Source organism: Emericellopsis atlantica (assembly GCF_019669845.1).
Source record: "Emericellopsis atlantica unplaced genomic scaffold F5Z01scaffold_4, whole genome shotgun sequence".
NCBI classification, from domain to species: domain Eukaryota; kingdom Fungi; phylum Ascomycota; class Sordariomycetes; order Hypocreales; family Bionectriaceae; genus Emericellopsis; species Emericellopsis atlantica.
In genome coordinates, this window is record NW_025764706.1 from 414,829 (window position 1) to 436,597 (window position 21,769).

Sequence of the window (21,769 nt, forward strand, 5' to 3'; positions counted from 1 at the left end):
AGCCACCGTGGTGATGTCGGGCATTGAGGTATATGGCGATACGGAGCATCGGTAGCTATCATCGTTCGGTGGTGAATATCTACAAGCAAAGGAAGTGTTATGAATCAAGGTACCCGAGGCCACCTTGCTGTCAGATGAAGCCTAGCTGACATTTTTGTGGTTAGTTGGTCCCGTGTGCTACGTGTCTCGACCTGAGCCGCTCTGCATGGATCTGAACTCGAGGTGCGACTGCGTCTCGCCATTGCGTGTCTTATTTCATGTGACGGCAGTCGTAACTCGGCGCGCATTGTCTGTTTGGTCGAGGCCAGCCACGGATAGCGTGCTGGCTTGTGTGCGCCTGCAACATCACCAGCAGTGTGCTTCGAGTGAGAGGAGAGCAAAGCAGAAGGAAAATGAGTACTACGGTATCTTGGTATGATGGCATTCGGTGTTTTAGGTCGACGGAGACAAGAGGTTACGTTACGTTGGGCCAGCTGGATCGAGCTGGGGACTACCCCGGCTTGATTAGGCAAGTCGAGGACATCTGGACTTGGAGTGGCCCAACTTGGGTAATAGCTTGCTGTGTATGCGACGCAGAACCCACGGCTGGCAGCGATCAGGGATGCTGGATCAAGATTAGAGGCTCAGAGTGCCAAGTGGATGATCAGCTCGGCATTGCTGCATGCAAAGTCGTCCAGCAAGGTCAAAGTCAGCGGCAGTACGAATAGGTCACAGACGGGCAGCCGTCATATCTTCAGACCATAAACAGCAAATTATCGTGGTACCAGCTATACCGTTGAAAGGATTTGTAGATCAGAATCGTTGAAACAGCCTTGAGACAATCGTTTATCCCCAATTCGTCGACAGAACCATGCGGCTTGCCGCCCAGGGATGAGCAGAGTCCAGACAAGCGCGGGACCTGCATTGACGCCCCATGACTAAGAAATAATTACACTTGCAACGCAGGCCTGAACTTGAAAAGCTGATTACGTCAAGGTATCCAGGCAGGTTTATTGTTCCTCGAGAGTCGAAACGACCGCTGTGCAGAGGGACGTCGGGTTGGGGCCGGGCGATCGGTACCTTAGGATAGGGGTTTGGCAAGGGTGCACTCGGTGGTGTCAAGCCACGGAGTGCTTATTCTGTGGTGTTGAATCTGTAACATTATATGTCATGTAGATCACATCCTTCACATCGATCGTGTCGATCAAAGGGAGTTTAGAAACGGGTGTCGGCTACAATTGTTTGCTCTTCCTGTTGTCACATGCAATGATCAGGAGGGCACACTAAATAGACTAGCAGCCTCATCGGGCGTCACGTTAACACATGTCAGCGAAGTGAGATGAACGATGCCTGCTGTGATAGATTCGACTGTTCATCCAAGTAGAGTATTCGTTTGCCGATATTTGAAGTCGCTCGAGCGGCTGATGGTGCGATGATCATGCAAAGCATTCACTGCTGCCAGGGTGGCCATGACGCCTGGCAGAAAAGGGCAGGTAACGCACATGCAGGGTATCCAGCCTCCGTTTCCTCAGGTGACTCTCGGTCTCTTAGCACTGTTCCATCGATGCCCGTTGGGATCACCGAATATTGTATGTGCCTAGCAATAGTAGTGAATGCACAACAACTTACGTTCCGGGCGGCAGCGAGGTCCTTGTCAACCTACCCTGTTACCCAATCGGTTTGTGTATGCGCATTGTTTCGTCCGCCGGTGGCTAGAGTCATGAGACAATAAGATCTGACATACCAAACAAAGAAGACACAAAGGGGTGTCTTTGTTTCCAACGTGAACATGAAGTGCAGAGTCGACGTCCTTGTTTCGAGAGTCTAGCCGCGCAGGTGGATGATTGGCTCAGGGGTGGCGGCTACACCAGCCCCGGCGCATCGAACAAAGGATCCGCTGCAAAAGCTTTCCCCTGGGCGCATGCTCTAGGATTTGATTTGTTGGTTACCTAGCTATAACTTGTAAGGCAGATCAGGAACAGCGGATGACAACCGGTAACCGGGCGCGGGCGGATTGGAGTCAAGGCCAGTGGTGCCGGATTCGACGCCGCGACAGTGAGACACTCCAGTCTGCATAAGGTATGTCTCCATTACGTCGCTGCTCGCCCAGCGGCTGCTGTGCACCAATGACAGCTGCCATGCCGTGAAACTTCTCTCACGTCTCTGGCGCAACTACTAGGCAGAGCCAGGGCCGTCCGCAAGAGGCAAGTAAGTTACAACGTAACATATCTTCTGGTGGCCAGGGGGCCCCCGGGGTGTCGTGTGGGTAATCCGAAGGCACGAGTGGTTCCTAGCCATCCCCTGGTATGTATCGTGTAGCAACCTTCTGTTACCTGAAGCCAGTTGGTCTGATGAGAGCTCCCACATCCCATAGACCGGCGTGTCGGATGCCAGGAACCGGCTGTAAGCGCGTGCCATGCGTGAATCGGTGGGTATAATGCACCTAGGCTCTGGGTAGTATGAACATCTGAGACCAAGGTACGTCGTGAGTATCCATAGTAAGGTGAGATGCAATGCCACATCAAACGACTCTTACACCTTCCTCCCCGGTGACTGACCATCGACGGCAGACACTCAGCTTGTACTTAAACCCGTCGTGACGCCGCCTCTGTTGTTCCAGTCCTCCCATCTGCTTCTTCTTGTCTCCTCAGAGCCTGGTGCTTGATCTACTATACCTTTGAGACCTCCTTGTACCCTCCTTTCAGAACACCCTCCTTTCAGAACAGCAACACCTGACGTCGATACTTTGACAGTGTTCGCCAACAACAGCCTCTCCTTCGAACAAGCGATTCACTGAACAACCCACCACGCGTGACCGCTCACCCGAACGTGACCCTCACTTCATCTGAACTTGCCCGTTCACTGGGAAACACCGCATCTGACGCAACCCACATCGCACAGCCAGGAGCACCTTGTAAATAAATATCAGAGACTTCTTCTGCCGTCTCCAAACGAAACCACTCCTTCATCCGCACTCAAGAACCAGAACGAGCGCACCCTACTCTTCACACATACACACGCAACGCACTCGCAACCAAAACCGCAATCATGAAGATGAACGCTGGCATCCTCGGCGCCCTCTTTGGCCTGGCTGGCCTGGCCTCCGCCCACATGGAGATGAAGAACCCGCCACCCTTCCGATCCAAGTTCAACGACTTCACCACCGACGTCGACTACTCCATGACCAGCCCCCTCAACGCAGGTGGCTCCGACTTCCCCTGCAAGGGCTATCAGAGCCTGATGGGCACCCCCCAGGGCCAGTCCGTCATCAACTACCAGCCGGGGCAGACCTACACCTTCACCATCACCGGCGGCACCCCCCACAACGGCGGCTCGTGCCAGGCCTCCCTCTCCTACGACAGCGGCAAGACCTGGACCGTCATCCACTCGTACATTGGCAACTGCCCTATCTCCGCCGGCGACACCAACTACGACTTCACCGTCCCCAACGACACGCCCGCCGGTGAGGCCCTGTTCGGCTGGTCCTGGTTCAACCAGGTTGGCAACCGCGAGATGTACATGAACTGCGCCGTCGTGACCATTGGCGGCGGCAAGAAGCGTGCCGACGTCGATGCGCGCGCTCCTGGGGATGCCTTCACCTCCCGTCCTGCCATGTTCGTGGCCAATGTAGGCAACGGCTGCGGTACTGCTGAGGGCAAAGACCTGGAGTTCCCCAACCCCGGCCCCGATGTCACTCGCAAGACCCCCAAGGACCAGACTGCTCCTCCCACTGGTACATGCGCGGAAGGCGCCAAGGCTCCTGAGCCTGAGCCCCAGCCTGAGCCCTCCCAGGAGCCTGTGCAGACCACGTCTGCGGAGCCCCAGCCTACCAAGACAATGTCAGTATCTCCCACCCCTTTCTCCTCCTCACCTTCGGTCTCTCCGACCATGCCCTCGCTGCCTCTTTCGCCTTCCGCAAGCAAGAACATCAGCTCACCAACAAGCAGCCCTGGCGGTGTCTTCATTACCGTTCCTGCCAGCGACAAGCCTACCACGCTCGCCACCAGCGTCCGCACAGCCGACCCCGCGCCCACCAACGACAATGCCGGCGGCAACGACGACGGCCAGTCTGATGTAGGCCTCATGGAAATCGGCTCTGCCTGCGACCGGGAGGGCGAGTGGAACTGCATCGACGGGGGCGCGTCGTACCAGCGCTGTGCTTCGGGCATCTGGTCCGACCGCATGGCGCCTTATGCTGGTACCGTGTGCAAGGTCGGCAAGTCGGACTCTCTCATCATTGCTCGCGCCCGGTCGCCCGCCCCAAACTACGGCCAGGTGCTCCGTGCCTCTCGCATCGCCGCCAGGGAGGCGCGGGCGTAAGGGGACTTTTCCCTTTTCCCAGATTCGCTTGCTGGACGCAGCTCCTGGTGGCTGCTGGTTGATGGAACGAAGATGGAGGTGCAAAGTCACAACGACTGGGTCGACGACTTTTGCTCCGGGTTTCGATTCCAGTACATACTTTTTTTTGCTTTTCTCATCGAATGCGTGGGAAAAGATTGGACATAGTCTCTCGCTTTCTTCGCTTTTCGCGACTGGCCACGTGCCACGATTCGCTCGTTTGGTTTACTCTCGGTATTTGGAGGAGGGGACAGTGGCTAAGGGGACTATGGATTCATGTCGTGGTTTACTCATAGCCGGTCCTCTGACAGGATGAAAATACAATGAAGATGAGGAAGAATGCTTTGCCTGTGCTACGTGTGTGAAATTGCGGCGATGATGTTCAGGTCAAAACAAACATGTCAGTGATGCATGAAATGAAGATGCACGCGATGTTACTAGCGACGGAAGCGTGTGGTGCGTGACATGCATGCACAGTATGAAGACTGCGAGCACTGTGTCGACAGCCCCCTTTAGATGGCGTTTGACTCACGCTTTATGCCAAGTGAATTAAATAGTGTCTTTTCCGTGCGGCGCTCGAGAGGGCCTTGATTTGTAAATTTACAAAAAAAAAATGCCTTGCCGCACGAGATGGTCTTCAGCTGAGCTGAACTGCGGATAAAAAGTCAAGCCACGCGATAGTGAAGGTGTGGCTTAGACGCTACGTGGATGAGGCCATCCCCATCCGGCGTCACTCATGGGCGGCCACAGTGGTCGAATTTAGCTGATCACTGGAGGTCAGCGACGTGGACGTTATCTGACAAGCCAAATCAACCCAAATCCAACCTATTCACCGCCCGACAGGCTTTCATTCACAGGCTGTTGATTTTCAGCCCGCTGTGGCGCGGGCAGCCAGGAAGGACCCTCCAGAGTCCAGGGACCAGCCCACTGACCTACATCAGCCCAGCACCCCATCCGTCGTTCCAACCTTCTCCCACTTCCGGGTTTCCATTTCCATCCTTTTCTTTTTCTCCCCCAAATACGCATCGTCCTCTTCTCTACAATACCTTCTTGATCCATCTTCGACGCCCAACCCAGTCCCTCGAGGACACCGCTCCCACCATGGCAGGTCCAGCCTCCCCCAACGCCGACGGTCCCACGTTTGCCCCGCCACCGCTCCCCGCAGGCTGGATCGCGCAGTGGGATGGCGCCAGCAAAAAGTACTACTACGTCCAGCTCGCGACGGGCGTGTCGCAATGGGAGATTCCCACCGAGGCCGCGCAGACGGGCAACACGCCTGTCCCCGTGCCGGACCACCCCTACGGCACACCGGGCGGACCACCGCCCCCCCAGCTCATCACGCACCCGGACGGATCGCAGACGATGCGCCACGCCGATGGGACGATGGAACCGATATTGCCGGACGGTATGAGGGGGGGCGACGGATCCAGCGGAGACAGGGGACTCGGGGTAAGTTTTCCTTGGGCCACGGCGCGCGTCAGCGAGAGCGCGGCTAACACTGGTCGCGTGGTGTAGAGTATGGCCATGAATGCGCTCCTGGGCGGTAAGCACGGCCAGAGCGGCGGTGGGCAGAACTCCTCCTCGAGTCCACTGAGTGGCCTCGCCGGCCAGTTCCTGGGAGGGGGCGGAGGATCGCACGGTCACAGCAGCGGGGGGCATGGCGGCTCTGGGGGTAAGAACTCGGCCGGCAAGCTCGTCGGCCAGCTTGCCTCTAGTTTCCTATCCTCTTCGAACAAGCCGTCGGGCCATTCAGGGCAGGGTCAGAATTACCACGGCGGATCGACGTCGGGACAGTCCTCGCACTCGCCCAGTGGAGGATTGGCTGGCGCTGTCACGGGGGGCGTCACGAACCTCTTTGGCAGTAACAAGCCAGGACATGATGGTAGCGGTGGTGTAGGTGGACTCTGTGGCCTTGTAACGTATGGGGTACTGACAGAAGTGTGACAGGCCCAGGGCTATGGCTACTCGAACTCGGGGGCAAATGGAGGCAGCAATGGTGGGTACTCCGGTCAAGCACCGACATATCAGCCTCCTGGCTCGTCAGGCGGCCCTCCTCCAGGTTCATCAGCGCAAGGGTACGGCTCGCCTGCGCCGGGTCAGCATCAGCACCAGCAGTCTCACAGCGCCCACCAGCAATACTCTCAACCACCGTCGACAGGCCCGTCTCACTATCAAAATTACCCGTCGCCCCAGGGTCCTCCACCAGGCCAGCAGCAGTTTGGAGGCTACGATCACAACAGTTCTCAGCCTCCTCCGCCTGGGTCACACGCATATGGACAGCAGCCAAACTATGGGGCCCCGCAACAGGGAGGAGGACATGCGCCGCAATACAACCCACCAGCCGGCGCACCCCCGGCTGGCTATGGCGGTTATCCCGGGCAGCAACAGCCGTACGGCAGTCAGCCATCCTATGGTCAACCGCACGGCCAGAACTATGGCCAGCCGCAGCAGCAGTCGCACGGTGGCTACCCGTACTGAGATGTTGGCGCGGCCCCAAGAGAGAGAAGTATAGAGCACAGGGTGTCGGTTTCTCCATTTGGACGTTGGCGAACGATGATTTCCCTGCACGTGTCACATGCCTGGATATCACAACCAGGCCATTTTCCTTTATTGCAGGAGTAGAAAGAAGTCTTCGAAAGATGCATGAATAATGATTTGTCCAGGGTCGGCTGAACTGCTGTTTTCTTTTTATGAACGTTAAAGTAGACCGAGGGAACGGCGGAATTGGCTTATATGCAGTATATGATGACCAAAGATTCTCGATTACTGCTTCTTCTTCTCCATCGTGCTCGAGCACTCCGCGAAGGACTTTACCTGTGAGGTGATGTAGCTGGCGACGAACCACGCAACGATAGCGACGCAGATTATATAGCCTCCCGTCGGAAGCAGTGAGCGTGGTAAGACGTTGAAGAGGAACGGGTCGAGAATGAGGTCGACCAGCACAGGAGGCGGGTTCTCCATGAGTTCGGTATAATCTGAGTAGTAGTCTGCCGCTGTAATGATGCGCACAAACAAAACGGAGGAAGTCTTTTCTGTCTCATTCGTGGTCACGTCGACAGGATCAGCTGCAGTCCCGACCCGGGCGTATGCGAAGTCTGAGAGCGATTGTATGAGTTCTGGCGTTTCGAAGACATGTTCGACATCAAAGGTCTCTATATCAAAGGCGGTGGGTTCCTCAATAGACTGTGAGCGTGCACCCTGGAGGAGGCCCCAATGGTGGGAGCATTGCTTACCATGGCTGACCAGCAGACGCGGAGCTCATATCTTTGACCCTCTGTCAACCCGTCAAGTATGAGCCATGACGTCTGGCCCGGTGAGTCTCCTGTTTGGAAGCTTCTCGGGAGCCGTGTACGAATCGTGGAGCTCTCTGGCGTCAGGGTGTCAAGGTTGAGGCTTGACAGGGTGGGCTGTTGCAGCGGGACATTGATCGATGGAGGACCTAGGAAGATAGCCTTTTCGACATTGGCAGTGACGAGAGACGCCGCAAGGCACAGAAAAAGCAGGACCATCCGCATGGTTGTTGTTGTAATCACATCTTGGATGGCTGGAGCCTGAGTCCTGACTGAGATTGTTGGACTGTGTGTAAGGTATGAGGTCAAATGTGGCTGGCGAGCACGTGTGGCGGTGCGACTGTGCATGGGTGCCCCCGAGATCAGCGCCCTGTTGATGGCATTTGACAGCTCAATTTTAGTATATCCATCACGGTACGACGGCGGTAAATTACATATTGATGTGACCAGAGGCTTCCTCCAGAAGATATCTGGAGCTGTGACCAGAGGCTCCCTCCAGAAGATATCTGGAGGTTGCCTCAATACTACCACGCACTTTTGAGTTGTGGTGCGATAAGATTGTCATCTACCACCCACCAGCGGTGAAGCTGATTTGAACAGCTGCCAGTGCAGACGCGCTTACCCCATCGAGACACGTCGGTCGTGGAAATCAACAAATCCACTCGCTGGCCCGGCAAACACCAGAGCCACCCGCCGGCGAACCCCTGTCCAGCCCAAATTTCCCCCACCTATTTTCATCTACCCAACGTCGACGAACCCGAACCTCTTCCTTTCTTCTTGCACTCCATCCTCGCCGCTCATATACAACTCTCCACCCTCTGTCCATCGGCTGGCTTTCGTTGCTGCCCAGTTCGTCTTCGAATCATAAAAGGTCTCCGTCAAAACTTCCACCATGCGTGAGGTTATCAGCATCAACGGTGAGTAGTGGGCACCTAGGCTCGTGGGAGAACGCGTCGTTCGCACACCGCTGCTACCAGCGGCCGCTGGCCAGAACCTAAAATATGCTGACATCATGCTATAGTCGGCCAGGCTGGTTGCCAAATCGCCAACTCCTGCTGGGAGGTATGTTTTTCTTCCAAACCCCTTTTGCGCGCTGCCCGCACTGTACCCTCATCTGACATTTTGATAGCTCTACTGCCTCGAGCACGGTATCCAGGTAAAGCGATGATCCGACGACACGCCATCACAAGACCACCCACTGACCACACAATAGCCTGATGGTTACCTCACCGATGAGCGCAAGGCCCAGGATCCTGACCAGGGCTTCAGCACTTTCTTCTCTGAGACTGGTACGTCTTCGACGACGACGACGACCGCGAGCTGCGTTGTCTCGCCGCACCCATACTGACATGGAACGCAGGTCAGGGCAAGTATGTCCCGCGCACCATCTACTGCGATCTCGAGCCCAATGTCGTCGACGAGGTCCGCACTGGCACCTACCGCAACCTGTTCCACCCCGAGTTGATGATCACTGGCAAGGAGGACGCCTCAAACAACTACGCCCGCGGTCACTACACCGTCGGCAAGGAACTCATTGAGGGTGTCCTCGACAAGATCCGCCGTGTTGCCGACAACTGCGTGGGTCTACAGGGCTTCCTCGTCTTCCACTCGTTCGGTGGTGGAACTGGTTCTGGTTTCGGTGCCCTGCTCATGGAGCGCCTGTCCGTCGACTACGGCAAGAAGAGCAAGCTCGAGTTCTGCGTCTACCCTGCTCCTCAGACCGCCACCTCGGTCGTCGAGCCTTACAACTCCATCCTCACCACCCACACCACTCTGGAGCACTCTGACTGCTCTTTCATGGTCGACAACGAGGCCATCTACGACATCTGCCGCCGAAACCTCGGCCTCGAGCGCCCCAACTACGAGAACCTGAACCGCTTGATCGCCCAGGGTAAGGAATCCCCGGTGCCCGGGACGTTGAAATGATGCTAATCTTGGTAGTTGTGTCGTCCATCACCGCCTCGCTCCGCTTCGACGGCTCCCTCAACGTCGACTTGAACGAGTTCCAGACCAACTTGGTTCCTTATCCCCGCATTCATTTCCCTCTGGTTGCCTACGCGCCTGTCGTCTCCGCGGCCAAGGCCGCCCACGAGGCCAACTCTGTCCAGGAGATGACCATGGCCTGCTTCGAGCCCAACAACCAGATGGTCAAGTGTGACCCCCGCTTGGGCAAGTACATGGCCACTTGCCTGCTTTACCGCGGCGACGTTGTCCCCAAGGAAGCCCACGGTGCGGTTGCCACCCTCAAGACCAAGCGCACTATCCAGTTCGTCGACTGGTGCCCCACTGGTTTCAAGCTCGGTATCTGCTACCAGGCTCCCGAGAACGTGCCCAACGGCGATCTCGCCAAGGTCAAGCGTGCTGTGTAAGTCCACCTGTGAATTTCCCAGCAGGTCAAAAGACTAACAATCACTCTAGCTGCATGCTGTCCAACACCACTGCCATCGCCGAGGCCTGGTCCTCCCTGTCTGCCAAGTTCGACCTCATGCACTCCAAGCGCGCCTTTGTGCACTGGTACGTTGGTGAGGGTATGGAGGAAGGCGAGTTCTCCGAGGCCCGTGAGGATCTCGCTGCCCTGGAGCGCGACTACGAGGAGGTCGCCGCTGACTCGATGGGCGAGGAGGAGCTTGAGGCCGAGTACTAGACTTTTAGAGATTGTCCGCGAGGTGATTTTGCAAGCCTTTGACTCTGCGGTTAGAGTACCAATTCTACTATAGTCTGTCACCCACACTCTCAGACAGGTAGTGTATCTTCTTTACAAAATTATAGCCGAGGGCGCCTTTAATTTCGTTATAATAAATTTTTAGACGCAACATATCGACCAGGAATGTGGTGAAGGAAAGACTGTACGTTCTGGTACTGTTCGGGTCCCATTCGGTACGGTACCTAAGGTAGCTGTGCATTGCGAAAGCCGACGGTAGGCGACAGACCGGCATTGGACAAGAGCTCGACCCAGGCTCAAGCCACTCCGAGGACCTCCTCACCAACTAACAATCAAGCCAACGCTCTCTTTCCTGACACAAGTCTGCAAACACGACCACGTCAATATGACCCTCCTTCGATCATCGATCTGTCGAGCTTGTCGACAGCCCGCGCGAGCATTGTTGCGCATGCAGCGTGGCTTTGCGACCGGCGGCACTTCAAGCAACTTTGTGAAGCTTGTCGAGGTTGGACCTCGCGATGGACTACAGAACGAGAAGAAGGTCATACCGCTGGCCACCAAGATCGAACTGATCGAGAGACTTGCCAAGACGGGCTTGACGACCATTGAGGCCGGGTCCTTTGTCGCGCCAAAATGGGTGCCACAGGTCAGTGCAACAGGCTATCGAGCTGTAGATGGGTGGGATACAATTGATGACTGACGCCTCGCGATGCAGATGGCCAACTCGAGCGAGATACTGGAGCATATACTACAGAAGAAGATCCAGTCCCCTGTACCCGTGTCGTATTCTTTCCTGGCACCCAACACCAAGGGTCTGCAGAACGCGGCCGCGCTTTTGACGAAGAATCCCGACGCCTACTCTACGCAGAACAGCCCTGCCAATATCCACGAACACGTCAGCAAACCCGCGGTTGAGATGGCTGTCTTTGCGGCCGCCACGGAGAGCTTCTCCCAGAAGAATCTCAACTGTGACATCAAGACCTCCCTGGAGCGCTTCAAGGAGGTGATCCAGGATGCCAAGGGGATGGGCATGCGTGTCAGGGCCTACATTTCCGTTGTGCTCGGGTGTCCGTTTGAAGGGTACGACGTGGACCCCCACCGCGTCGCCGAGATTGCGACGGATCTGCTCGAGTCGGGCGCGGACGAGATCTCGCTGGGCGACACCACGGGCATGGGCACGGCGCCACGCACCAGCGCCCTGCTCAGGAGCCTCTCCGCGGCGGGCCTCCGGACGGAGGACATTGCCATGCACTTCCACGACACCTACGGCCAGGCGCTCGTCAACACGGCCGTCTCGCTCGAGCACGGCGTCCGGATCTTTGACAGCAGCGTCGGTGGTCTGGGCGGGTGCCCGTACAGCCCTGGCGCGACGGGCAACGTCGCCACGGAGAACATGGTGTACTTTATGGAGACGCTGGGCATGGACACGGGGGTTGACCTGGATGCTGTGGCTGATATTGGAGCGTGGATTTCGGGCGAGTTGGGCAGGCCCAACGACAGCACTGTCGGCAAGGCGGTCCTGGGGGCCAGGACGAGGGACGCGGCCACTCCAAAGGCTAAGCTGTAGTTTTGTCCTACTAGGTGAATTTACAACAAGCATGTCAACTTCATTTCTGTAGATGGGGGCCATGATGAGTGAGCTTCCATGTCGGCGGTCTGCGTTGTTCCGCTCGTCTTGGCGTGCCCAAGCGGCCTCAGCTTGACCTCGCTTGAGTGAAAGGGACGGAGTTCGTGACGTTACCCTCATGACTGGTATTTCCAGACAGCACGAAGAAGACCATCAGCTCAAAGACAAGTCCTCATCATGGACGTACTTCCACGAGCAGAGGGTCATGTGATGTCACAGGTCGTGCCTTCCCAGTATCACGATTCACCTATCGGCGGCCAGCTCCACCCCGTGCGTCGACCGCAGCAGCTCGCCCCACTCTCTCAGCAACGACGACTGGAGCTCCAGTCGACCTCCTCCAATCCACCAAGGGCCGGACGTACGTCGTTGTCGACCCAACCTCATCCCGTCCGACTTATCTCCACGTCCCGTTCCCCGACTTCGAGGCCGACTTGGATTACGCCGCCTCGACACCGCCCTGAACAGGAAGCACCTCAGTCGCAGGGCTCTAGACCATCCTCCGCCGCCACGCCCTTTCCACTCGATCTTCGCTGCCCGCCATGGGGGACTCGTCGTCATACTCGGTCGTCCCGAGGATTCGTTACAACACTGTCGGTGGTATCAACGGACCTCTGGTCATCCTCGAGAATGTATGGGTTTCCCAGTATCTGGCTGAGAGACGAGCACATGTTGATGGCGGCACAGGTCAAATACCCCAAGTTCAACGAGATTGTGACGCTCACCTTGCCTGATGGCACGGAGCGCTCTGGACAGGTCCTCGAGGCCCGCGGTAAGAACCCCATTGATCGTGACTCCCTCGCTACGGCACCAAGCTGACTATTTTGCGCACAGGTGACCGAGCCGTTGTCCAGGTACTTATGGAATGGTCATCGAGCCCAATCCCATTTCGCTGACGATATACTGCGCAGGTTTTCGAGGGAACCTCTGGCATCGATGTCAAGAAGGTAGGACACTGCGGTGCTGGCAACGATACGAATTATATGCTGAGACATGACAGACCAGAGTCGAATTCACCGGCGAGAGCTTGAAGCTCGGTGTGTCCGAGGACATGCTTGGTCGTATCTTTGACGGTTCCGGTCGCGCCATCGACAAGGGCCCCCGCGTCCTGGCCGAGGACTACCTCGACATCAATGGAAGTCCTATCAACCCCTTCTCTCGTGTACGTTGAGCCACTGCTCCCCAGACAGGCAGGCAAGGGTGCACATGCTTACAGGCGTAGGAATACCCCGAGGAGATGATCTCGACTGGTATCTCTGCCATCGACACGATGAACTCGATCGCCCGTGGACAGAAGATCCCCATTTTCTCCGCTGCCGGTCTGCCTCACAACGAAATCGCCGCCCAGATTTGCCGACAGGCCAGTCTGGTCCAGAAGCAGGGCATTACCAACAAGGGTACCCACGACGGACACGAGGACAACTTCTCCATTGTCTTTGGTGCCATGGGTGTCAACTTGGAAACAGCCCGTTTCTTCACGCGTGATTTCGAGGAGAACGGCTCGCTGGAGCGCACTACCCTCTTCCTCAACCTTGCCAACGATCCCACGTAGGTACCACGGTCCTCGCCCATTGGACAGAAGCTAACAGAGAGCAGCATCGAGCGTATCATCACCCCCCGTCTCGCCCTCACGACTGCCGAATACTACGCTTACCAGCTCGAGAAGCACGTCCTCGTCATCCTCACTGATCTGTCGGCGTACTGCGATGCCCTCCGTGAGGTGTCAGCCGCCCGCGAGGAAGTGCCTGGGCGACGTGGTTTCCCCGGTTACATGTACACGGATTTGTCGACCATCTACGAGCGTGCTGGTCGTGTGACGGGCCGCAACGGTTCCATCACCCAGATCCCCATCTTGACCATGCCGAACAACGATATCACCCATCCCATCCCTGACTTGACGGGATACATTACCGAGGGCCAGATCTTCGTCGACCAGCCGATGCACAACCGTGGTATCTACCCGCCCATCAACGTGCTCCCGTCGCTCTCGCGTCTGATGAAGTCTGCCATTGGCGAGGGCATGACACGCAAGGACCACGGTGATGTGTCGAATCAGCTGTACGCCAAGTACGCCATTGGTCGTGACGCGTCCGCCATGAAGGCCGTCGTCGGTGAGGAGGCCTTGTCGCCCGAAGACAAGCTGTCCCTGGAGTTCCTGGACAAGTTTGAGCGCCAGTTCATCTCGCAGGGTCCGTACGAGTCGCGAACAATCTTCGAGTCGCTGGACTTGGCGTGGAGCCTGCTCCGCATTTTCCCCAAGGATCTGCTGAACCGTATCCCCGCCAAGGTGCTCAACGAGTACTACCAGCGTGCGCAGAAGGACGCCAAGTCCAAGGGCAAGCAAAAGGCGGATGCCGACGCGGCCAACAAGCAACAGACCGAGGAGAACCTGATCGACGCGTAGAACGGGAGAGGTCGAGGTTCGGGAACAGGACGAAGCTGAAGGAAAGTTTACAGGTGGATGGGGAGAGTGTTAGACACTTCTCCATGGGAGCCATGTTGTTGTGTATACCGAAGCACAAAGAAAGCCGATTGTCTGCTAGCACGATGCCTTTACTGCTACTATTATCCACGTCTTTGAAACTGCTATTGGTCCAGTGCACGCATCAGCCACGGTCAAAGCCATGTTTGACTTAAGGGCCGATTCCGCTCGCTAACCACAACCAGGGTCACAACCTATGCAGTAATAAGAGAGCAGTGACGAAGCTGCCGTAAGTAATTAATTTAAATCCTGAGAGAAGCTGCCGCGGCGCAGGGCATCACGGCGTCGGGGCAGCATAGTCCGACTTCGGGTAACGGCACCGCAACAGCTTCGTCGACGGGGGTGGAAGAGTTGTTTATCTCGCCTGTTTATCACACTGCCTCTTTAATATTGCGTGTAAACAGAGACAGTGCCGGGGACCCCGCACGGCTGTAGGCTGGGGCTACGTAGGTATTTGCCGTGCGACGCAGGGATTCTCTATGGTGCCGGAACGAAGGTGTGTCCGTGAGGAGAAGGACGCGGATGCGCACCAATCTGGTCATCGGGATGGACTCTTTGCCTCAGCCGTGTTGGGAGACGAACTGATCGGCAGAGCTAGTTATTATGGCCACGAGTTGCTCCACGCCAGATGGTGTGAATTCGGGGTTGAAAGTTAGAGTTGCCAGTGGCTCTTCGTCTTTGAGAGACTGGGCACGTTGGGCAGGCCATGAGCCCAAGATATAGGTCAGACAGGCTCTTAGGGCCAGGAACCGAGGACGGATGGGTGAACATTTGCCGGTGGCTGACATCATGGCGGCAGAAGTTGGCGACCAACCACTCAATAATTCTCCTCCACGGTATCTTCCTCTCTCTCCGGCTGGGGGGGCCCCAGCATTCCAATGTCCATCCCTGTCTCTTATGGTTCCCCACGCGGGGAAGAAACGACGAGACCGACGCATTCTGAGCTCTAACGGGGCGAGACTCCGAGCTTCACCACTTGCCATTGGGGCGGTTTCGACCGGTTAAACAAACCATGCTGGCCCATGCCGTTCACGATGACTCTGTGATTAGCTCGGAAGGCGCATTGGAGCAGCGTACTTGCCTTTGGCAGGTGCCCAACAAACGACTGGAGTCCTGGACCCCAGGATCCAGGTCAGGTCCTTTTCTGCGTTGCAGTCGGTTACTCTAGTGACTCTGCGGGTACGCATACGACGTTGGGGGTGATGGCCGTTCCTTGCTGATCACTTGCGCGCGTCCAGTCCATGTCGTTGGTCACTACTTATACCGCATGACGCCCCCGACTGACAGACCTCCTTTGGCTGCTCCTGCTGACCTACCGCGCCATTGACCACCTTCACCTTGTCAATCGTCAAACAAGACTGTCCAGACATCCCATCATGCAGCTCAAGACACAGGTCGCCGGCCTGGTTGCGGCCCTGGCCCTCCCCAGCCTCGGTGCCGCTGCTCGCAACGACACTGGCTTCCCGCCCGATGAGGACGGCAAGTACTGGATCCAGAGTGAGGTCATGAAGATTGGCTTTGTCCCCTACGGCGCGTCCATCTCGGACCTGCACATCAAGGACAAGTACGGCGTCACCCGCGACATTGTCGCCGGCTGGGACAATGCCACCTACTACACGCTCGACGAGCAGCACCCCAACTACGGCGCCGTCCCCGGACGGTATGCCAACCGCATCAAGAACGGCACCTTTGAGATTGACGGCGAGAAGTACCAAGTCTCTCTCAACGACAACCCCACCAAGGAGCACCCCGACGGCCTCGACACCCTCCACGGTGGCAAGGACGGCTGGGGCTGGCGCAACTTCACCGTCGAGGCCCACACCGACAGCACCGTCACCTTCAAGATTGTCGACCCCAACGGCAAGGAGGGCTTCCCCGGCGAGGTCATCTCCTACGTGACCTACACCGTCAACGGCAGTGACTGGGACATTAGCATGGTCGCCCTGGCCACGACCAAGAAGACGCCCATCATGCTCAGCAGCCACGCGTACTGGAACCTCGACGGCTTCGCCAACAACGAGACGAGCCTCGCGCTCAACCACACCCTGCACCTGCCCTACAGCGGCCAGCGCGTCGCCGTCGACAACATCCTCATCCCGACCGGCGAGATCCTCGCCAACGAAAAGGGCAGCGCCAACGACTTCTGGTCCAAGCCCAAGCAGCTCGGCGCCTCCTTTGACGACGACGAGCTCGAGGGCAACTGCGGCTTCGGCTGCAAGGGCTACGACAACTGCTACTCGGTCAACCGCCAGCAGCTCGGCAACTACGACTGGCGCACGCACTCGCCCGTCGCCGTCCTGCACTCCAACTGGTCCGGCATCGGCATCGAGGTTTACTCGGACCAGGACGCCTTCCAGATCTACTCGTGCAACGGCCAGGACGGCACGCTCGCCCTCAAGCAGTCGCAGGGCATCGACGACGACGAGGACTTCCCCCGCACCATCCCCCAGTACGGCTGCGTCGTCATGGAGGTCGAGGACTACATTGACGGCATCAACAACCCCGCCTGGTTCCGGGAGAAGAAGCAGATCTTTGGACCCGGCGACGACCCGTACGTCCTGCGGGCGAGGTACCACTTTACCGTGGACGAGGCAGACGAGTAGATGCGCTGGTGGGTAGCATAGGTGGTAGCAATTAGTTCACTCGGCTAGGAGTGTCGATTTCAAGTTAATGATGAGGCAATGACAGCGGGAGTAATCTTCCATATTGATCAGTAATGAATGTACAAAGATCAACAGCCCATGACAATGATGTCTTGTATACCTGGTACCTTACCTATCCCGTTGTGGAGGACACGATGAGTGATGGATTGACTTGGAGAAATGGAAACCAAAAAATTGTCGCCAGCAAAATACTGCCCCACCATCCCACATCTCACCATCTCAATCATCTCACTTTGACAACCACACGAGCCCGCATACCGATTCTTGGGCCTATTGCTTGATATAAAAATGGAGGAAGATCGCGCACAGACCGACCTGGGCATCGCCGCCGATATCGAAGAGGCGCAACGCCACGAAGAAGCCCTGGAATCTCAACCACCCGCAGAGCCATCAGTACCAGTACCTTCAGTGAGCGGGACCCAGCCGCCGCCAAAGTCAGGAGAGAACGTCGTCAGGCAACCAAAGAAGCGCTTCGTCGGGCGGAGAACGGCAGCTGAGGCTTCCTCCAAGGCGACGGATGGCGGCGCGGGTGGTGAAGCTGGAGCCGTTGGGCGTGAGTTCAAGTTTCCTTCTCAGGCACCCCTTGAATGAATAAATGAGCGACGCGAGACCCGACGAGACTGACAAACTACGTGTGTACAGCTGCCAAACCCCGGCGTGCCCCCCGTTTATTGAATCAGGTGCCCAAGGAGATCACAGAGGATCCGAACCTCAAGGCTGCCGTTGCTATCCTCCCCGCCAACTACTCCTTTGAGATCCCCAAGACGATCCATCGCATCCGTACGTCGGGGGCTACCAAGGTGGCCCTCCAGATGCCCGAGGGCCTCCTGCTCTTCGCCACCACCATCTCCGACATCCTCACGCAGTTCTGCCCGGGCATCGAGACGCTGATCATGGGGGACGTCACCTACGGCGCCTGCTGCATCGACGACTACACCGCCAGGGCCCTCGGCTGCGACCTGCTGGTGCACTACGCCCACAGCTGCCTCATCCCCGTCGACGTCACCAAGATCAAGACGCTATACGTGTTCGTGGACATTAGCATAGACACCTCACACCTCCTCGCATCACTGGAACGGAACTTTGCCTCGGGCAAGACGATTGCGGTCGTCGGGACGATTCAGTTCAACGCGACTATCCACGGCGTCCGGAGCAGCCTCGAGCGCGCCGGCTTCCAGGTCCTCGTCCCCCAGATCGCACCCCTCAGCAAGGGCGAGATCCTGGGCTGCACCTCGCCCAAGCTCCACACCGACGACAACATTGACCTGATCCTCTACCTCGGCGACGGCCGCTTCCATCTCGAGAGCATCATGATCCACAACCCTTCCATACCCGCCTACCGATACGACCCGTACTCGAGGAAGCTCACCCGCGAGACGTACGAGCACGACGAGATGTACACGCTCCGGCGGACCGCCATCGCCACCGCGCGCAAGGCCCAGAAGTGGGGTCTCATCCTGGGCTCCCTCGGCCGCCAGGGCAACCCGCACACGCTGACGCTCGTCGAGAAGAGGCTGCGCGAGCGCGGGATACCGTTCATCAACCTCCTCCTCAGCGAGATCTTCCCGGGCAAGCTGGCCCTCATGAGCGACGTCGAGTGCTGGGTGCAGGTGGCGTGTCCACGGTTGAGTATTGACTGGGGGTATGCGTTTCCTCGGCCGCTGCTGACGCCGTACGAGGCGCTGGTTGCGTTGGAGGAGCGAGAGGGCTGGGGCGATGGTCCGTATCCTATGGATTACTATGGGCGGGAAGGGTTAGGAAGGACCAAGGCGATATCGGTTGGTCCAGAGTGATGATTCGTATCGGAACATGTGTCCGTAAAGAGGCAATAAATGATACGACATTGCCCTCCTTCAAGCTGGTGCATGCGTGGTGCCGACCGGCTCAGGTCGTCCCGAGAAGAGCAATTTGTACTTGACGATGTCGACAATCTCCAGCTCGTCCTCTTTCCCTTCTCCGGCTGCTTCTTGCTGCTGCTTCTTGCCCACAATCGCAAAGGGCTTGGCCAGCTTCTTCACCTCGCCGTTGAGTCGCTGGTACTCGCCCACGTAGAGAAAGACACGTTTCATCCAGGCTGTGCCGCCGATGACAGAGTCGGGATCATACTCTGGGAACTCGAGACGGCCAAAGCTGAAGTCGCCGATCAAGGGCTCGCCGTTGGGCTGCTTTGGGTGGTTGATTGTGCCTTGGAGATCAAGGAGGGCCAGACCACCGGGTGTCTTGAGGAGAGTAGGAAGCGGTGAGGCTGCCGACGCCTTGGTGTCTGGCGGGTGGATCGTTATAGTCGACATAATCAATGACGTTCAGTTCAGATGTACTCCTTTTGTGTGTCAAGAGCACTGCATAGTGGTCGTACACTCACACAGTGAAATGTGAGTAAGCTACGCGCCTTGTTGAAGACGAGACGCGCCTGATGCGGGATTGTGGCGCATAATCTCAAAGTGTGGCTTGACATGCCATGGCGGGGGCTAACTGCACCAGCCACAAACAAACCCTCCCCACCTTTGGGTACTTTCCTACTTTGACGAGCCGCTGATTGGCCGCAGCACCGACCAGCCCTAGCAGCACACACTTTCTCCCACCCAATTCCACCAAATTTTCCAACTTTGCAATTCAACCGCCCTCCTCGACAACTCCGACAACTAACCCGCCAGGTCCAGCCACTTGCACCACCACAACCGGCAATATGAAGGTACGAAGCATCACATACGAGACAAGTCGACGGCCGCCCAGCAGTACGAGCAACTCCTCTGTTTTTTCCGAGATTGAGATTGCGAAGGCCCGCACAGGGAGCTCTGCTCAACTACTGCTGGCGCTGGCTGGAGATGATTCGACCCAGCACACCAATCGTGGGAGGGAATGACCGTGCTAACGCATTTTGTAGTTGAACGTCTCTTACCCTGCCAATGGCAGCCAGAAGCTCTTCGAGATCGAGGACGAGCGCAAGCTCAACGTCTTCATGGAGAAGCGCGTACGTACCACTGCCTCCCCGAGCGAAACGCACGACCGACTGCTCGACCCAGTATCCAGAGAGACAAGGCTAACATTTCTTTTCCTCGACAGATGGGAGCTGAGGTCCCCGGTGACTCCGTCGGCGACGAGTTCAAGGGCTACATCTTCCGCATCACCGGCGGCAACGACAAGCAGGGTTTCCCCATGAAGCAGGGTGTCATGGTCCCCGGCCGTGTCAAGCTCCTCCTCTCCGAGGGCCACTCGTGCTACCGCCCCCGCCGCGCCGGTGAGCGCAAGCGCAAGTCCGTCCACGGCTGCATCGTCGGCATGGACATGTCCGTCATCGCCCTGTCCATCGTCAAGAAGGGCGACGAGGACATCCCCGGCCTCACCGACGTCGTTCACCCCAAGCGCCTCGGCCCCAAGCGTGCGACCAAGATCCGCAGGTTCTTCGGCCTCACCAAGGATGACGATGTATGTCTGCCCACCTTCCTGCCATACTCGATCATCGCCTGCCCGCGTCTGCGCTGGCAGACCGGGTAGAGTGTGAGAGGAGGGGAGAGAATGCGGACGAGAGAGGATGAACCGGTCCCCCATGGCAATACATGCTTCCAAACCCCATCGGACGAACATCGAACGGGCTCGAGCTGGTACACGTCTGTTTCAACATACACGCGGAACCGCTGTCCCGACTGTACATCGATCGACGATGGGAGTGAGCATGCATGGAAAGGGGGTCGTTTTTGTTCTCCCTCTGTCCTTTCTCTCCCCGGCAAAAACAATTCCAGCTATACACAACCTTTGTAAGATGCTAACCTTCACCCCTCTAGGTCCGCAAGTACGTCATCCGCCGTGAAGTCCAGCCCAAGGGCGAGGGCAAGACCCCCTACACCAAGGCTCCCAAGATCCAGCGCCTGGTCACTCCCCAGCGCCTCCAGCACAAGCGTCACCGCGCTGCCCTCAAGCGCCGCCAGGCCGAGAAGGTCAAGGACGAGGCCGTATGTTTTTTTTTCCATCCTCCGAAGTTCACTTTGCTAATCTCATCCTATACAGAACGAGTACGCTCAGATCCTGGCCAAGCGTGTCGCTGAGGCCAAGGCCAACAAGGCCGACGCCCGCAAGCGTCGTGCTTCCTCCATGCGCAAGTAAACGGCAGGGCTGGTCCGGCGTTATAATGAGTATTTGAAGACAACAAATGGGTAAAAAAGAGGCCACATGAAAAGATTTTTTTTTCCGGCATTAGTTTCCATACCCACAGCACGCGCGTACGTGCGTTGGGGCGTGCAAAGGGCATCTCGCGGGCTCGGTTCGAGCTCACCACGGTTGTATTAGAGGTTCTACTGGGGAATTTCAAATGCATTTTTGATGAGTTGCTGCCGCTGATTCGTGTGTGCGTGCGTGCCTCGCGTGAATCTTGTCGTAAATGTCGGCTTTCCTCCTGTTGTTGCGATTGTGTACGTACATACTGGCTTGTGCTTGACACGATTCACCTCACTTCGACTTGATCAACTCGGAGCAGCCTTGCGCATACCAGAGAAATTACTATCTAATTACCGGCTACTCGATATGCTCCAAGAAAGTTCCCATCTCCGTGCCACTCGGTCCGCCAGAGGCTGGAACAGCAAGGAGACCTGCACTCTCCTCGCGTCCTGCCCGACTGACCATATGGACTCGAGTTGGTCTGAGGCAGATTGCGCACAAAAATAACGTACTGTACTGGTAAAAATAAACACTGCGCCCGAACGCCGTGAATCAAACGTAAATAGGCTGCTCTTTGCG

At 57.1% G+C, this 21,769-nt stretch overlaps 9 protein-coding genes across 9 annotated transcripts; 6 read left to right on the forward strand and 3 right to left on the reverse strand.

The window, feature by feature from the left end:
• Positions 1-2,783: 2,783 nt before the first annotated feature.
• Positions 2,784-4,499, forward strand: F5Z01DRAFT_392097 (uncharacterized protein). Its single transcript, XM_046259489.1, has one exon. It carries the CDS (start codon positions 3,028-3,030, stop codon positions 4,297-4,299), a length of 1,272 nt encoding a protein of 423 aa, XP_046121412.1. The 5' UTR covers positions 2,784-3,027; the 3' UTR covers positions 4,300-4,499.
• A 919-nt stretch (positions 4,500-5,418) lies between these two features.
• F5Z01DRAFT_633428 (WW domain-containing protein) lies at positions 5,419-6,795 on the forward strand (the record flags this gene model as incomplete). Its single annotated transcript, XM_046261952.1, has 3 exons — positions 5,419-5,766; positions 5,833-6,210; positions 6,265-6,795. The coding sequence occupies 3 exons, from the start codon at positions 5,419-5,421 to the stop codon at positions 6,793-6,795; spliced, it is 1,257 nt and encodes a 418-aa protein (XP_046121413.1).
• Positions 6,796-7,080: 285 nt separating this feature from the next.
• Positions 7,081-7,832, reverse strand: F5Z01DRAFT_671087 (uncharacterized protein; the record flags this gene model as incomplete). Its single annotated transcript, XM_046264651.1, has 2 exons — positions 7,081-7,491; positions 7,551-7,832. 2 exons carry the CDS (start codon positions 7,830-7,832, stop codon positions 7,081-7,083), a joined length of 693 nt encoding a protein of 230 aa, XP_046121414.1.
• A 667-nt stretch (positions 7,833-8,499) lies between these two features.
• Positions 8,500-10,251, forward strand: F5Z01DRAFT_679534 (Tubulin/FtsZ, GTPase domain-containing protein; the record flags this gene model as incomplete). Its single annotated transcript, XM_046265532.1, has 7 exons — positions 8,500-8,524; positions 8,629-8,669; positions 8,737-8,763; positions 8,821-8,896; positions 8,968-9,498; positions 9,549-9,972; positions 10,026-10,251. The coding sequence occupies 7 exons, from the start codon at positions 8,500-8,502 to the stop codon at positions 10,249-10,251; spliced, it is 1,350 nt and encodes a 449-aa protein (XP_046121415.1).
• A 403-nt stretch (positions 10,252-10,654) lies between these two features.
• Positions 10,655-14,297, forward strand: F5Z01DRAFT_679535 (P-loop containing nucleoside triphosphate hydrolase protein; the record flags this gene model as incomplete). The annotated part of the gene is made up of 8 exons (XM_046265533.1): positions 10,655-10,915; positions 10,985-11,832; positions 12,471-12,525; positions 12,581-12,649; positions 12,805-12,840; positions 12,894-13,055; positions 13,116-13,441; positions 13,490-14,297. The coding sequence occupies 8 exons, from the start codon at positions 10,655-10,657 to the stop codon at positions 14,295-14,297; spliced, it is 2,565 nt and encodes an 854-aa protein (XP_046121416.1).
• Positions 14,298-14,935: 638 nt separating this feature from the next.
• On the reverse strand, positions 14,936-15,358 carry F5Z01DRAFT_633433 (uncharacterized protein; the record flags this gene model as incomplete). Its single annotated transcript, XM_046261953.1, has 1 exon — positions 14,936-15,358. One exon carries the CDS (start codon positions 15,356-15,358, stop codon positions 14,936-14,938), a length of 423 nt encoding a protein of 140 aa, XP_046121417.1.
• Positions 15,359-15,751: 393 nt separating this feature from the next.
• F5Z01DRAFT_679536 (diphthamide biosynthesis protein 1) lies at positions 15,752-18,831 on the forward strand (the record flags this gene model as incomplete). Its single annotated transcript, XM_046265534.1, has 3 exons — positions 15,752-16,930; positions 17,333-17,591; positions 17,681-18,831. 3 exons carry the CDS (start codon positions 15,752-15,754, stop codon positions 18,829-18,831), a joined length of 2,589 nt encoding a protein of 862 aa, XP_046121418.1.
• A 60-nt stretch (positions 18,832-18,891) lies between these two features.
• Positions 18,892-19,329, reverse strand: F5Z01DRAFT_671093 (chromosome transmission fidelity protein 8; the record flags this gene model as incomplete). Its single annotated transcript, XM_046264652.1, has 1 exon — positions 18,892-19,329. One exon carries the CDS (start codon positions 19,327-19,329, stop codon positions 18,892-18,894), a length of 438 nt encoding a protein of 145 aa, XP_046121419.1.
• Positions 19,330-19,724: 395 nt separating this feature from the next.
• On the forward strand, positions 19,725-21,139 carry F5Z01DRAFT_679538 (ribosomal protein S6e-domain-containing protein; the record flags this gene model as incomplete). The annotated part of the gene is made up of 5 exons (XM_046265535.1): positions 19,725-19,730; positions 19,923-20,009; positions 20,102-20,464; positions 20,821-20,988; positions 21,044-21,139. The coding sequence occupies 5 exons, from the start codon at positions 19,725-19,727 to the stop codon at positions 21,137-21,139; spliced, it is 720 nt and encodes a 239-aa protein (XP_046121420.1).
• Between the last annotated feature and the right edge of the window lie 630 nt (positions 21,140-21,769).